At 32.1% G+C, this 17,769-nt stretch overlaps 1 protein-coding gene across 1 annotated transcript in view; it reads left to right on the forward strand.

Annotated features, from left to right (window-relative positions):
* Positions 1-1,642: 1,642 nt before the first annotated feature.
* The window catches only part of LOC140052511 (uncharacterized), a gene marked incomplete at its 5' end in the record, with an annotated part of 59,086 nt that continues 42,959 nt past the window's right edge, over positions 1,643-17,769 (forward strand). The window contains 16 exons of the mRNA XM_072098118.1: positions 1,643-1,694; positions 3,034-3,159; positions 4,584-4,703; positions 4,845-4,964; positions 5,366-5,491; positions 6,852-6,962; positions 7,441-7,572; positions 9,488-9,610; positions 10,822-10,941; positions 13,796-13,924; positions 14,999-15,109; positions 15,398-15,511; positions 15,881-15,994; positions 16,394-16,504; positions 17,226-17,342; positions 17,645-17,755. Coding sequence (XP_071954219.1) covers positions 1,643-1,694; positions 3,034-3,159; positions 4,584-4,703; positions 4,845-4,964; positions 5,366-5,491; positions 6,852-6,962; positions 7,441-7,572; positions 9,488-9,610; positions 10,822-10,941; positions 13,796-13,924; positions 14,999-15,109; positions 15,398-15,511; positions 15,881-15,994; positions 16,394-16,504; positions 17,226-17,342; positions 17,645-17,755 — 1,837 coding nt within the window. The remainder of the gene's footprint in view (positions 1,695-3,033; positions 3,160-4,583; positions 4,704-4,844; positions 4,965-5,365; positions 5,492-6,851; positions 6,963-7,440; positions 7,573-9,487; positions 9,611-10,821; positions 10,942-13,795; positions 13,925-14,998; positions 15,110-15,397; positions 15,512-15,880; positions 15,995-16,393; positions 16,505-17,225; positions 17,343-17,644; positions 17,756-17,769) is intronic.

Consider the following 17,769-nt stretch of genomic DNA (forward strand, 5'->3'; position numbering starts at 1 on the left):
ATGTTACAATGTCCAAACTACCCTCTGACTTTTTTGGTCTGATAGAAAGATCTAAATGTGTTTCATAGCCTACACAATAATGACGACCGTGTGTTAATGTTGGCCTCATGTTTTAAATGTTTAATTATTATATACATTATTAAAGGTTTATTATTCAATACGGGTTATGTGATGGGAAATATTTATAAATTTAGAGGTACTGTATTTGCGAAAATATAACGGATTTTCTTGCTGATGACTTTCGTCATTTGTTTTTCAACCTATGTAAGAAATATATATTTATTATTAGGCCTATACACAACACAATTTGGCCCCAGTCGGTTTAACGCGATTACTGTTGAGCATTGGGAAAATTGAATTGAAAATCCGATATCTCGAATAAGAACAAATCATTATTGATTTTAACAACGGAAAACAAAAGGAGCAATAACTATGACTAACACGAATCAATAAGAAATTCGATTTTTGAATTTGGTTTAGTTCAAGTTAGGCGTGTACTGTTTAAATCACAATGTACGCTTATTAGTGAGCAATATTGGTCAGTTATGTTTACTGTACACCATCTGTCATCATTGAGAATGATGAATCATGGTCAATAATAATGACATGGTGTAATACACGTACTGAAATAATTAAATAAACCTCGAACCCCGAAAACTTAAAACAATATGAAACGAAGAAAGACCTGTTGATAATTAATAAAGACTTACAGTACATCCGAAAAGTGACTTCATCTATCTAGGTTATAATACATTTGGTCTTTTTTTTAATTTTTTGATAATTGTGTATTCAGTGATAATCAATCAAATCCGTGGAGTAAATAACATCTTTCAATTTGGTAATACATTATAGAATTCTGTTTTGAAATTAGAATTTCAAGTAACTCTTTCGAATTAATAAAGCCTTTTTAAAGTTTTTCGCATACCGCATTACTTTCACTCTTCCCTGATTTAGGACAATCAATCTTTTTCCATCGGAATAAAAACAATAGAAATACAAGATACTTTTATAAGAATAAAACGTGAATGTCCAGTTTGTGATGCTAAAATAATTAAATATTTATACTATATAGAAGTTAAAACAAACAAAAAAACGAAAAAAATAGATCAAACAATAAAAAGACAAATCATTAAACTACAGGTTTTGACAAAAAAAAAGTGTGATGTGTCAAAATATGGTAGTGATATGCCCAAATATGATAGTGATATGACATCACCATGTCTATATATGGGCATATCACATTTTTTGTCACATAAAGTTTGATAGTGTAGGCAGAGCTTTAGACGTTAAGTCCGAATAAAATTTGGCCTACAGTAGTTATGTTACATACAATTTGGTTCAAACAACTGTAGCAAAGTTTAAACTGTTAAAAATTAAACCATATATACTGTGGAAGTAGTTCAGGTCGGCCTTTGGAATATGCAGTAGTACGCCACGTCTATCAAAACATTTTCTTCCTTCTGAATCACAGTTTTCAAAGCAATTCAGTGGTAGATTTTAAAAGTATTTTACCGATGCCGAATGATCCCGGAAAGAAAATAACTTTTCTCAAATCGTGTTATTCAAACTTATTTTATTTGCAGCGTGTGACAGTTCGCCTTGTGAAAATGGAGGGATATGTCAAGATATAGTAGGCCTACAGTTCTACATCTGTTCATGTCCTGATGGATATCAAGGAACAAACTGCGACGACGGTAAGACATATTCAAATTGGTTAGTAAGGTTTAAAATAGCTTTAGTATATATAGGTCTAACTGTTATAAAAACACAATTACATTGTTGGTAAATTTGTAATACATATAATGTGAATTACATCAGCGGCCTAAAGAATAAACATCCCCGCTCTGTTTTAATTTATTCATATTCAAATAATCCTACAGTAACTCACGGCTTACAGTACTGTAGACACATATGTCACCAGAATTAATTTATTAATTGGTTATTTCTCTATGGTTAAAGTTAAATTCAGATATTTAAATTATTTTAATTGAGTGTGTGAAGTTTTCAGATCAAGATTCTTTGAGCTAAAGGTCATGGTGTTAGCAACAGTTTTTGCTCTTATGATTTTGAATAGATGCTCTACTAACAGCTGATCATATTTTTAAATGAACTAAACTTTATGGCGTCTTGTACAACACCATGTATGTTGAAGGACACACACACACATGACAAAAAATGTCTCTTTCATGTGTGCTTTTTAACAGACAGGGCTAAAATTGAACACATCCAAATAAACTATAGCCTGTACTGTAAACTATATCGTAGATCTCAGTTTTTTTATCCATTCCAAGAAGTGTTCCAAAACAGCAGATTTACACTATGGTGATAACAATCGACGATAAAAAGATAAATATGCATTTTTCATACCTAAAACAAAAGAATTTTTTTAAGTGTTCATGCTAGAATTAAGATTATCATCTATGCTGCCTTTGATGAAAATTTCCACACGTCCAATCAAATGACGTCATGATTAGTAAGAGCAATAATAGGCCTATCGTTCAATACAACGATTTTATTGTTTTTATTTATCATGACGTCATTTGATTGGATTTTTAACAATATTATTTTTATCAAATAGACCTACAGCTTATCCCACCTAGAAGGAAAACTGTTATCGCCCTAATGTAAATGGGCCTTTAGAACATACATAGATCGGTGTTTGGTAAAAGATTGTCCCTGCCTTTTTTCCCGTTACCTCTTGAATCGAATTGTCTTTAGTTCCCGCGACCGGTCTTCAAGAAGTGCTTTTCACATGGCAAGCAAACTTGTCCTTAAATATTACTTCGAAGTAACGCCATGGCAGATCAATTCCGACACCTCGCGGGTTGTCAGCGTGTCCACCATGGCACAAATCATGAATGTGCGTATGTATTTTTAGGAAATATGAAGGGGAAATTTTCAGTCTTTAACCCGGCAAGCTGTCTGTATAAATCCGCCTAGGCTTTGTTACCAAAAACATAAGGCTACGGGTTGTAATAGCACGCAGGTATTTTCATATTGATATCCAATGTTCTATTTCTTCTTAATGGACAGAAATCGGAAACGTTGATCTGTGTAGTACAAGATCAACTCAGTGTGAAAATGGTGTTTGTAATCAGGATAATATCGAAGGAGATTGCATCTGCTCCGCAGGGTTTACCGGTCAACTCTGTGACGAGGGTAATGCATCCCTAATTTTTTTTTTTCGGAATGCTTTTCTAGTTTTTGTTTTCTTTAATTGGTTATTGTTTTTGCTACCTTAAATTATTATATGGTGGTACAGTATCATCGGGTAAGATTTACCATTTGATTACATACCATATGAACACATACTGTAGGCTACAGTACCAACACTATACTATATAATACCACAATGATACAATTCTATCTGAATTTGCAAAAGCCAATAATAATAATAATTTGTATCTATATTCAAATTACAATTTCATCACTAATTTGTATTTCCTTGCAAAAATTTTCATTTAAATGCATGATTTCTCGCCATATTTTTATTTATTTTTGTGCATGTTTTACATTTTCGGTTTGGTTGAATTTGACTTTATTTTATATTTTATATTGGTAATATAATATATATTTTTTAATAATACATATTTTTCTTCCAAAAATTGCATTAGTCTACAACTAATGCATGTTGATTTGTGTACAGTATCACAGTAGAATTGCAAAGTGTAGCATGTTTACAGCAAACAGCAGACTGTGTTTTGTTAATTGAATTAAACTGGAATCTTGGTCTTTAAAAGCAAATATCGAGCAGCTCTGCTTCAACCTGGTCACACTAATTTAGAAACTGGAATACTGTACATAAATGTAGGCCTAATTAAAGCAATAATATGTTGAAAATACAGGCACGAAGGGCATCTTTATTTAACCTGAAAGTTGTAGCATGTGACGAATGTGACGTTTAGCAGGCCAACAGTGTTTGGCCTAGAACTTTACTTCTTCTTGCAAAGAACAACTTAAGCCTTTAATATTATCCACTTGTAAAGCTGCAGCACCATGCTCATTATGTTTCTGTTTTTGTTGTTCACGAATTGAATCGTGCTTTCACAATGCGAACAATGGTAAACACAGCATTTCTAAATGTCAATTGATAGCTTCTAATCGATCGATACTTGGTAAAATCAAACATTGTTATTATTGCAGACGGATCAGGCAATATAGGCCTAATCATTAAGCAGGCTGAAGTACACGGATGATTGTATACCACTTTGGTTTATTGCATTTTTACTGTTTCAGAATAAGTTAACAATCAAAACCTGCTTTTAATTACAAATCTGTCTACACTTAGAATTTGACAAAATATGGTAGTGGTATGACGTCATTGTCTATGTATATATGACGACATCATGTTTTGTATCACATAAAATTCGATGGTGTAGACAGAGCTTCATACTGTTTCGAATAACAATTTATCTTTCTTTGGTATGCTTGTAGAGGTTTAGAGGTGCATTGTGAGCCAAATGTCATTTAATCATTAACAAGATATCAATTTGTTCGAGATATCTCAATTCAATTATTATTGATTAACTATAACATCATCTTACAAATGTTGTCAAATTAACATTTTGATGTTTGCTCTTTAGTAATAACGGCATGCACGAATAATCCGTGTTTAAATGGTGGTGAATGCATTTTACAAACTGGTACTGGTGGGTATACCTGTTCTTGTCTAGCTGGATTTACAGGAGACGAATGTCAATCAGGTAAGTCTGCACATGCGTTCAAACTCTACGCCTTTAAAGCAACTACTCTACCGAATTCTATCATTTCAGTTACAACACACAATGTTCATGATGTCGTTTAAATGGTTTAGTTGATATATTTTCCTTTTTATTCATTTCAAGCGGATGGACCTTGTGGAAGTAGTCCATGCCAAAACGGAGGAACATGTAATGCTTTTAATACCGGTAACTTCTACGCATGTGTCTGTACTACGGATTATATTGGAACTAACTGTGAAACAGGTAGGTATATACTGTTATGATTACAAGGAAAAACGCACCACAGTGACCTTTTCATGGAATGAGATAATAATGAAATTTTATTGTTATATTTAATTATTTGTTATAATTTACTTTATTATTAACGAGAATGTTGAAGTTCCCGTGTATCATCTAGGTGTATTGTGTTTCACCAATCAATCAATCAGGACATCCTTAGACGACATTGGATAGCATTTCATCAGCACACCAAGTTTTATACTGCATTTTATCATTTAACCTTATTACTAATGTATTAATTTATTGTATGGGTGTAAGTGTGAGTCGTTTGCATGACCATGTGTCACTAAATTAAACTAGAACTAACATACTATTTGATTAATTACTGTTATATGGTTACCCTTCGCTGTTTATGAACTTTGCAGAAGATCCATGTACATCTGATCCCTGTCAAAATGGAGGAACCTGTATAACATTTGCTATAACCGATTCATTCGTATGCTTTTGTACGGATGGGTTTTCGGGCTCAACCTGCGACATCTCGGGAGAGGGTAACATTGGCTGGCTCAACAGTTTATTTTATTTCATTAATGCATGTCTACATTTTTTCTTTCTTTTGTTTTGCTTCTCTTTTGACATTTTGGATATTCTTTCAGTATTAAATCAGAAGGAACGCGTGCTGTATCAGTTTGAACTGGATCATTAGGGTTTTTTTAGTCATTCTGATTCTCAACTCTGCTTTTATTTATACTATACTTCTGCTAATTACTTTTTTAAATGATGACTTGTTATTTGTTATTGATTAACTCGATACACCGTGTTATTATAGATATGAACATCAAATCAAGCTTCTATCAATATCGTTCTTTATACATCTTCTATAACTTTTAATATTATTATTGAAAATATTGGTTTATTTTTTTTTCAACTCTAAATACATATGGCATAATGGACAAAAGAACACACACAGAATCGGCGGTGAGATCAAACGATAATTAAACGCGCTTTCCTATGTTAAAACACTGCAAATCAACCAATCAGCATAATATCATGATTATACGTTGTGGAAACTAAACTAAAGACTATTACTGTATACCACATTCTTTCAAATTAATGTCGACTAATCAAAATAGGTTTAGGCCTACTATTTAACATTAAAGCCTAAACTCTTTTCTGGTTATTTCCATACAAAATAAAGCAAAGGACAAGTTCTTAACTGAATTTGTTTAATTTGTATTTATTTATTTTATTTAAAACATAATTATACAGGATAAAAACTATCTCAGGTATAGATGTATCGCCTATTTTACACATGGTCCTGTTAAATGACATTTAGATCAATTATATATCAAATTCGCTCTTCCCCTTTTTACATTTCGACGCTTTCGTCGGTAGGCCTAATATCGATTCTTCGGTCAGGAAAATCACTAACACTTGCTTCTGCCATATTGGCTCTCTGTCTCTCAGATCGCTAGTCGGCAAGAGCTATGTGGAACGTTTGATCTCAGAGAGTCCCTTTTCCATGATATATATATAACTATACTTAGACCTCCCTCTACATATTTTTCTATTCTACTGTCCACATGTTCCTTTTAATATCCTTTGCTTTACTTACCGAGGTCTTTATCTTTATGGGATTTATTCTATTTAATTGTTCTATATATCTGGCTGTCCTTTTGGAAAAAATATTTCTTTTCTATATTTTTGTTTATAAATCATGTAATCATCAGAATTAAATCGTTATACAGTAGGCCTATTAGAGATTATTTGTTGGTATAGCGGTTTTTTTTTATTTGGCTGCATGTTGTTCTTTTATTCGTTCTCGAAATTCAGGGATTTCTAGTTACTTTATTACATTGATTTTGTTAAGATATATTATGTACAGATTTACGGATTTATTTACTTCTGTAGGAGATCCCTGTTTTGAAAATCCGTGTTTAAATGGAGGGGATTGTGAAAACGATAATGGTATCGCCGTATGCAAGTGTCTTACTGGATTCTCTGGTGACAATTGCCAAAATTGTAGGTCTTACTTGATACTAGAGTTTCAAACTGAATTGTAGTTACAGCCAAATAATATTTTTTCTTAAAACAGAATACCCATGCTTACACCAAATTATACGGTTCATTAATACAAATTAATTTGTATTCTTATTCTAAATTCTGAAACATTTACAAATTTGTAGTTTCAAACAAACGAAATGTAATGTTTATCTTCGTATTGATAATTCAATTCAAAATTATTACCATTTTCTTTTGTATCATATATAACTAAAAATGACACATTACATAAAATAGAAAGAAGCCGAAACATTTTTGTAAAACTTGTTTATATTGCAATAATAATATGGCAAAATATGAGGCAAATTCTATAACGAAAGAAAAAATTAATAAAAAAGAGCACAATCAAAATAAAACATTTCTAAATAAATTTCAATTACAAAATAAATATAAAAGGCTAGGTCTTAAAAATATTAAAAATTATTGTTCTTGATTTCAGTTGGTGGAACACCTGCTACAAACATATGCATTGATAACAATCCTTGTCTAAATTTGGGTACTTGTATATTGTTACTTGATGGATATGAATGCTTGTGCCGCCCTGGTTACTTTGGCGACAACTGTGAAACAGGTATTAAAGCCCCCTTCACCCCTACAAAATATCATTATTGTTTAATTTATACTCAGAAATTAAGGGGAAAAATATTTCCTCTCCATTCCAAACTAGTTTATCTTTAAACTAATGAGAGAATTTTAAAGAAATCGAAGGCCATTTAATCTCTTTTTTTGTTTAAAAATGGTTGACATCTGCATATCAAGCAGGAGGTTCTGGCTTAGAATCTCGGTTGGCGCCAACTTTTTCCCCATTCTCACAGATTTCCTCGTCTTAACGGTTAAGAAATCAAATCAATTAATTTCCAGTATACCACCGGGTGATGATTTTATAAACATATGTATCGTACGGTAAATAATCTGATTTGTATCTGTAGCCAAAAACATTCAAACAACAAGTAAAACTAGATTTAATTCGTCACTATGACGAATTATAGGTTATATGCATTGATTTAAAAAAAGATAATTGATTTGTAAAAGATATATTGATTGATTGATTTTCTCAGAATCTTTAATTATTTATAATATATGATAGGACCTTGCTAACGCGAACACCATAGCCGGTATCACAATCCGATCAAAGATCCATATGCGTATAATGTCATAAACCACATTTGTTGTTACATAATAATAAAGACATAAGTTAATTTTTATCTAGATTTCATTATAAATCATGTGTATAATCTATACACTAAGAAATAAATTTGAACAAACAATACGGATAATAAAAAAAAAAAATCTTATTTCGTTTCCCAAGGTGAGACTCGATCTCGGTACCTTGAATGCCATAGACACGAGCACAGACCACCGAGCCGTACACAACTGACTAAAAGTTGTAGAAAAATTCCTCCGTGTATTTACTATGCAGTAACCACTTTGATGCAAATAGATTATTACATACCGAAATGAATTATAATTTTTTACTATGATGACATCTTTAAAATGTATACAAATGATGCACTGTCAAACTACATACTTTTAACTTTAATATATGAATTTTTGAAGGAAGAAAGTTAATGTTAAGTTTGTTATTTTGGCCTAAGAAAATGTCATAATTTGTTTGATTGTCGAAATTATGTTTTTTTAATTTAATATGCAATTAATGATGACTTAATCAACTTTTGTTCTCTTAATTTGATAATAAATCATACATGTGATACATACACTTCAAGAAAATGAAATAAAAAATAGGTGTTCCCCTGCATTCTGACGATATATATTAATTTTAAAATTTAGCATATTTTCACCATTTTGTTAACTTATACGTGCGTAGCCAGTCACTTTTGACGTGCTCGTATAACGCAATTTCGAGTTGAAACCTGAATCAAATATGATGATATTATTAAAGAAAGATTGTAAAACAGAAATCGGGCAAAAAGAGTGCGCATTAACGTTTAACGCGCAGTGCGCGTGCAAAAATCTGCGCACTCATGGCAATTTTTTAAACGCTTAAAATTGCCTGAAACGTACTCTAATTTCATCGAAAATAAATTTTGACAATTTTGAACATTTTAAGCGCGCGTACGCAAGCGTTATATGCGCTACGCACGTAATTTAATTGCCATATGATGAAATATGACCTGAAATTTATGAGTACCAAATTTTGTTTAATTGTGATTCACGCTTGTGAAGATATGATTACAAACGTGATTTCGTAAAATCGCGCGTAGACCGCGTAATTTTTGATTACGCATCGTGAAAATATAACCACATCGATTCCTGGCCATAAGGAATATACTCTGAAAAATTGACTTAGCTAGATTAAACTGATGCCAAGATAATGCACGGACAAAATAGTGCTAAGGAAAGAATAAATAAATAAATAAATAAATAAAGATTTTGACAGAATCAAGAGGTTATATGCATATCATGCATATAACCTAATTAACCGTTAATGTGACAACTAAATCTTGCTTTGATCTTACTTTCTGTAGCCCTTGTTTGTTTGGCTAACCCTTGTTTGAACGGAGGAATTTGTGAAAGTAATAGCAACATCGTCACTGGCTACACTTGCCAGTGTGTTGGAAACTTTGAAGGAGAAAATTGTCAAACGCCAAGTATGCCTAAAGCTTCGTCATTTCAACCTTTATTCAATTGTTTTTTCTGGTGAAATCAGTGCATGATACTCAGGCCTACTGCTTTATTTTTCCTCTTCTTTTATGTCGGAACATTCTTCTCTAAGCTCAGTATAATGTTGATCTAAAATCACCGTAAATACTATAACGTTATTCAATATCATTATTTTTTAATTGAATAACATTCATTGTTTTCTTGTAAATCTGTTGGTATTGTTTTAGAAAAATATCTACAAAAAGGTTCTTCCAGTTTTGTGCCAAGTTCCACATTTCATCTATTATTCTAAATTGTTTGTCTGGTGAAAGCAGAGCATGGCAATGGGGCTTATATACATGTATTTTACTTTTCTTACTTGGTGACTAAGAAGTATTTACTTTACAAAGATAGGATTGAGTCAAAATGTATGCTTATACTGTACATTATTCTATCATTCTTATTTTCACAGGGCTTGAATCAACATTTACAATTTTTATTTTTTTCATATGAATGTTTGAGTAATGTTTCTAAAGAATCTTTACAAATGTTATCCTACAAATTTCTTTTACAAATAAATGTTATTAGGAGCAATATTATTATACGATGCCTATTCCGTCAAATGTATCCTTTTGTACAGCAAGCAATCCGTGGGAGCTTTTTTTCTTTTTCAAATAATTATTTATAGAACAACAATCATCTTGACTAGGTGTTATTTATTATAATTTAGAGGATAATAACAACAATATAACTTTTGACTTTTATTTATAATGTAATTGTGTGCTACATGGTGGTGACGTATTATCTAGATAAACATACTACAGTAACTCTGAAAAATAAATTTGAGAAATCAAAATTTGATATCTGGTACGGTAGCGCGGCAAGTTTTGTTTGTCGTTGATTTACGTGATATGATAAAAACTCTGGAATTTGAGAAGACCAGGGTCAACCTAAGTGAATTAAATCACTGCAGCTGAGCCGATTTTTCTTGAGAAATAAAAGAGTATAGTATTTTTGTCTAACATATTTACCTTTTTTATTTATTTATTTGTATTGTTTATGTTTATGTTTGCGACGATATGGCTGCTGATACTAACAATTTAAGTCCCTCAAATTATCAAACACAAACGTGTTGCACTGTATATTTTCTACAACTAAAAGGTATTTGAAAATAGTTTTTTAAATATTTTAAAATTCATTTTTTAAACTTTATTTACAGTACTTGTTCTAGATGCTTGCGATAGCGAACCGTGTCTGAATGGTGGTATTTGTAATGACATCAACAATGGTTACAGTTGCATATGCCAATCAGCTTGGTCTGGAACCCAGTGTCAAATGGGTAAGATTTCATATTATTATCTTGGAAAAAAATACTGTTACAAAGGAAAGAAAAATGAGAAATCTCTTGTAAATGCTAATCTATAACAAAAGAAGGATTATGTTCTTTTGTATAAGTTTTGTGAAATTGAAAAATTTCGATTGTTAACATTGGTAATAATGCCTATATGACTTTGTCAGAATCTTTATTCCAATATTCAGTATTAAACATTACTCCAAACCGTAATATTTAAACTCAGTAATTGTAAACATGTATGTAATAATTAAATCACTGTATTGAACAACCATACCAGCATGCGAATCTAGTTAAACAATTTGCGATTTTTATGGATGATAATTAATGATAACATAGCACAATAACTGAAACATAAGACCATACCAGCATGTTAATGGTTAATGGTTTTAAATTTATATATGTTTATGTATATAATTCAACTGTTAATTAATACATCACGAATCTTACCAGTGTAAGGCCTACATAAAGTGTGGATCCGTTAAAGAACCCGAGATTCAGCTATGTTTGTAGTAAACAGACAAATTACATTTGCCACGTTTTATATTGGTTTGCTTTACGTTACTGGGCGTTGTCAACAAAGTTCCACCAAACCGAATTTTGTAGTTTTCTTCGCCGATGACCTAGGCTTCGGGGATCTTCAATCGTATGGTAACGCAATATCAACTACAGCAAACATTGATGCCTTAGAAAAACATGGACTGAAGTTTACATAATTTTATAGTTCGGCACCATCGTGTAGTCCGTCGAGGGCCAGTCTCCTAACTGGAAGATATGCAGTTCGCTAGGGTAGGCCTATATGGACGCCTCCAGATAGTAACGGTTCCGTATTTACGCAATCAACAACCGGAGGATTACCTCATGAAGAAGTCACAATACCAGAGAAGAAGTCTGCTCTTATTGGTAAATGGCATCTTGGTGTTGGACGCCACAAAGAATTTCTTTCTTTACGTGATGGTTTTGATGAGTATTTTGGGATACCTTATTCACATCATGATTGTCCTTGCATCACATGTTTCTATCCCAAAGACGACTGCTCCTCAGGATGTTTAGACGATGCTGCTCCTTGTCAGCTGTTGTCTGGAGACACAATCATTGAGCAACCATGTAGATTTAACCGTTTTAAGTGCAAGGCAGGCAAGGACAGCATGTAGTTGGATTCAAAAATACTCTTGTACAGACACTCCATTTTTTCTGATGTACTCATTTTTTCAACCGCATACCCCTCATTTTGCTGGTAAAGAATTTAGAAATTCTACAAAAGGCGGTGTTTACACGGATTCTGTGGCAAAACTAGATTGGCAAGTAGGAGAAGTGATGGATGAACTAAAGAAAAGCGGGGTGATTGAAAATACATTGATCATTTTAACATCAGATAATGGACCAAGTATAAGCCTATACGAAGAAGGTGGTTCCTCCGGCGTCATGGCTTGTGGTAAAGGTCTCCCCTTTGAAGGTGGGACATGTGTTCCTACAATAGCATATTGGAAAGGTAAAATTTCTAGTGGAATTTCAACACAGTTTTTTAGTCTTCTTGACATCTGGCCAACACTCCTTACTCTCCTCTCTTCACCAGAGGACTTCGACGTCACACTGGATGGTTTTGATTTTTCTGATGCAATTCTAAATAATGGAAAGTCTAAGCGGAATTCTATGCTTTATTATGTATCTAGTAGTCTACCAGTTGCTTTTCGAAATGATAAATATAAAAGTATTAATGAGAATTTCTCTAAAAAAGATTGTCAATCTATTGAAGAAATCATGAATTTTCCACTTTTGTTTGACCTCCTTCTTGACCCCAGCGAGCGTAATAACTTGGGGAATTTAACTGAATACAAGTTTATCCTACTCGAAATTGAAAAACTATGGATAAGTGAAACGGAAAAAATTCAGATCAGAGAAAGCGTGTTGTTGGATTCTGATGATAGTATTCACTGTTGCGATCCAGGGTGCGAACCATATCCTGAATGCTGTAGCTGTCCCTCGAATTACTAAACTGAAATGTTTCCATTAACGGAGAATTGTAACCTTCAACCATTATCATTGAGTAAAATGCAGAATATAAGAAACACGTGTTAAAGTATTTGAGTAATATTTACCAGGTATAATTAGTAAACATTATGACCTTAGAGGAAACAGTTGATAGAATAGAAAATGAAAGATTACATTAATTGCATTTTTGCAGTGCATTCTTATTTCTTGGCAATTATTATCAATTCGGGCGTTAATTAAGAAATTAGTTTATAAATTATAACTATTTGTAAGCCTGTTCCAATAACATTTTGTTGTTTCTGATTTAATGTTTACAATAGCTAAGTACAGACAATTATCATCACCATGTCATTGCATCTATTTTCGACGTAACTATAAATGATTTACCAATGTTATTGGTAAGTAGCAGTATGCCTATACAATTGAATAGGCTGCTATAATTACGATATGAGGAGTATTAGCAGTATATAGAGTATCTGACGATGACATATCGTGCATCACCGAAATGTTTGAAGGCCTGCAGTAAGAAATGACATATTAACCAGCCAGGTTATAGAGTTATTTTTAGACGACGAATCTCTCCAAATTGTACTCAATCATTTTGATCGTCGTTCTGCCGTACAATATGCTATGTAGATTTTTTTAAATATATATTTTAGGATTTTAGTAAGAATTTTAATATTATTAATAATATCTTTTTTAAATATTGCTTTTCATTATTATAAGCCAAACAATGTGATTTTCTCTTGTATGATAAAATAAAGAATGTAAGCATAAAATGGCGACAATGATGATTAATACAATAATTACTAATGGTAACCATATTTGCTGGCTCGTTATTTATTTCTAGGCCTGCCTTGTGTTCCTAACCCTTGTTTAAACGGAGGTGTTTGTAGCGATGATAGTAGTAGTGTAACAGGTTTCAAGTGTGACTGTTTAGTAAACTATGAAGGGGAAACATGCCAAACACTTATTCAAAGTAACAGTTTACACGTTTCTTTCTAATTTTATTATTTTCCCTCCTTTTCCTTTAATTATTATTAAAAGGCATGTGATGCATGGTGGTAAAGGTTTTATTCTAAAATATGACTTTTTAATTTTTAAGATCTGGTAGACGACTCGCAAAAGACAATTTGTTAATACTTATTATTACTATTTTTTATCATATTTACATTAGATACATACATCAGAGGCAACAGCTAATTGTAGTACTGTATTTCAAACAAACTTGAGTCACACAAATCAATATACAAAATGATCAATGTTAGAAATAAAAGACAATGATGGAATGTGTCAATAGATGGAGTAATCTAATTTCTACATGGTATAACTGGTTTAAAGCAAACTAATAAACACACTTGAACAAACAAATGTGTTTTTGGTAGGCATAAATTATTCGGGTTAGCGGTACACTTCATGTATTTCTATAATGGAAGCACTGCTATTAAGTGAGTTTTAGAATGTCTCGACCTCGACTTTTCGGCAAGTTGCTTTCAACCCTTTACTTGTATGGAAACAAAATGAGACCTGTTTCTATTGAAAACTCTCAAAAAAGAAATTTTTAGAATCGGTACAAGAAAAGATTGCAATGGTACTCAACAAAAACCTTTTTAAAAATCGTAATTTGACGATCGAGAAATACCGTTTAAAATACGGTATTTAAATCTTCCTTATTAGAAACGAGTCCATAGTGTACCGCAAACTTGACCTTTCCAGTGTTTTTTCGCCATTTATAATAATCATGTTCTTACTTACTTTCTGGTCAGTGTTGAATTGAATACATAGACAGATTGCTATTATTCTTTATACTTTTCTCATTTTATTCTATTTGGGAACTTAACTTTTTTGTTCAATGACTAAGATAAGATAAATTGTATTTTTTTCTTTTTTTTTCTTAAATTGTTATTACAAATATTAACTAGAACAATTCAACAGATCATCATTGATGAAATTTGACAATCAGGCCGCACATCTTTGGCGTCAGCGTAAATGTGTGTGTCTGTATGTGATGTTACCAATATAATCTATTGTTATTATCATTGTATTTAACCAGGTGATACATGTGCCAGTGATCCATGTCAAAATAAAGGAGTATGCAATAATCTCAACACATTCTTCGTTTGTGACTGTGTAGACTCGTGGACTGGAACTACATGCACAGAAGGTAATATAAGTGTATTTCATTAACACAAAACATAGAAATGAAGCTAATTTTTAAAATAGCCCTCCTCCAAATTATTTAGTGATCCATTTCCTATTAAACGTGCCCCATTATAGTCTATTTCTGTAGATTTTATAATTCAGTTAAAAGAGAATGAATTACCTTTACAAAAAAAAGATTGCACATTTTGCAGGGTTAATGAGTTAAGCAGCGTGTAAATATATTAACATTGATCCGAATACCAATTCACTTATGTACTAATACAATAGTATTATCTTCATTGATAAACAGGTAGCTGCAATACCTCGCCGTGCTTAAATAATGGGGTTTGTACTGATGGGAATGACGGTGCCTCATTCACATGTGACTGCCCTGTTGGTTTTATAGGCGACACTTGTCAACAAGGTAAACAGGCCTAAACTCGAATTAGTATTAAGCCTTGTCTACACTATCAAACAAATTTTGATGTAATAGTATGGTAGTGCTATGCATAAATATGGTAGTGCTATGACATCATCATGTCCATGGGCACATCACATTTTTTTTGACACATAAAGTTTGATAGTGTAGACAGAGCTTTACTCTTTATTATATATTTTTTGTTTGGTGGGCCTTCGTTAAGCTGCAGCCAGATAACGAATGGTCGAATACATACAAATACAACTGCTATATCAACTGAATTCCAGCATGGCTATTTTTAACTAGGCTATTTAAATAATTTTGTTTTACTATAAAACGCAACTACTCTCTAATTTAGTTTATGTTTCTTTAAAGTTGATACATGCTTAAATAATCTGTGTGTAAATGGTGCAACCTGCATTGTAGCCTCGTCTATTGGCTATACTTGTCAATGTGCAGTTGGTTGGATCGGAATCATATGTGACACAGGTACGATGTACTTTACCTGCTAGAATGTTATTAAATGGATTTTATAATTCATTTAAATGCGAAGCGAAATGCGGATATCACTCTTTTATTGGCTTATAGTAGTATAGTATAGTGATTAACAACAAGAATTGTACACGCTGATTAAAGTCCAGCTTACCAAAATAATAAAAGTAGCGAAAGTTAAAGACATTTCTGAAAGATACGAAATTGAAAGGGGCAGTACACATCGCAAGACTAGTAGACTAGAGCTAAGTTGTAATGAAAAAATATATGGGATCTTCAAATCACGAGAAAAGTAAATATACACTGCTTGAGGAAGGTTAAATTTAGAAGTGAACATAATACTTTGAATTATTGATTTTGAAACAACATTTGAATGAATTGTTTTCTTTTTGTTAGCTAATGGTTGTGTTGGAGATCCTTGCCAAAATGGTGGAGTATGCGTAGCTTCTGTGTCAAGTGTCAGTTGTAACTGTCCGACTGGTTACTCGGGCGAATTCTGTGATATTGGTATATATTTCTACTTTAGGATTTATTGTTAAATGTTTCATATTTTTGCTATGGCACCTTTATAATAATAGTAGTATGTTTTGCCTTCTTCTCTTGATTTTTCTTATTTATTAGGTACTCATATTACTTTAACCTATTTTTTACAACTTAGGCCTACAGGAAATAAGCTTCTAAAACTGACTTAAAGATGTATTGTCCCCCTGAAAAAATTTTTTGTGTGTTAAATATGCCATTTTAATGTCACATAATAGTTATCCATTTTGACAAAAAATTAGATCTAAAAAAAAAATGATTTACCTGAAAAAACTGTAATTTAAAGCAAAACATTGTCAAATTGACTGCCAGCCATTGGATTTTTGGTTGAATTTAACAATTTATTATGTTATTTTATAATTAAAAACATTTTTTTCTGCGAAAGTGATTAACTTTATTAAAACTACAAAATAACCTATTTTAAGTCTGATTTAAATAATCTTCATTTTTCCTGTTTTTGGGGGAACAATACATCTTTAAAGTGGTAGTGCAACTACAGTTATACTTATTGTGTGTGACGTATCTTAAAATATATTAATTCGATATTTCTAAATTTATTACAATAATTAATCATTAGTAGCTCCCACCAATCTCCCTCTTGAACTTTAAAAACTGTTATGCCGTGTAGTGGCTCTGATGTAGTAAAATCTATGAATTAGGTATCTACGTGTACATCCTGCTTATTTAGGTGACCCATGTGTTTTGAGTAGCCCATGTCTTAATGGAGGAACGTGTTCACATGACGGTGCTGGTGACTATACGTGCATTTGTGTCGATGGATTTCTTGGTGAAACTTGCAACTCAGGTAATTTAAACGTTAACATTGTGACTGTATGATATTGAGGTGATAGGAAAACTACCGTAGTCGGTTAAATTTTAATTTACATTTACATATATAAATTATTATAAAGGTAAATTACTGAAAACATGCTGTGGGTATTAGTGGCTGGATCTCAATGAAGATACAAAATAAAATAAGCAAAAAGCTAAATCAAAACGATAAAGTAAATTATCAGAGCTTTCGGGCAACACTAGCCCATTATTGATTACTAAATAAAGTAAACACGTATTATAGTGTAACGTAATGATCTCATTTTTATTTTTCAGTTGACTTTTGCTACCAAAATCCATGTCAAAATAATGGGGTATGCGAGTTGGTGTCAACAGGTTATAATTGTGATTGTACTGATGATTTCATAGGATTTAATTGTGATCAAGGTACGAATAGCTTG

The sequence above is a fragment of the Antedon mediterranea genome, chromosome 6 (assembly GCF_964355755.1).
Source record: "Antedon mediterranea chromosome 6, ecAntMedi1.1, whole genome shotgun sequence".
NCBI classification, from domain to species: Eukaryota; Metazoa; Echinodermata; class Crinoidea; order Comatulida; family Antedonidae; genus Antedon; species Antedon mediterranea.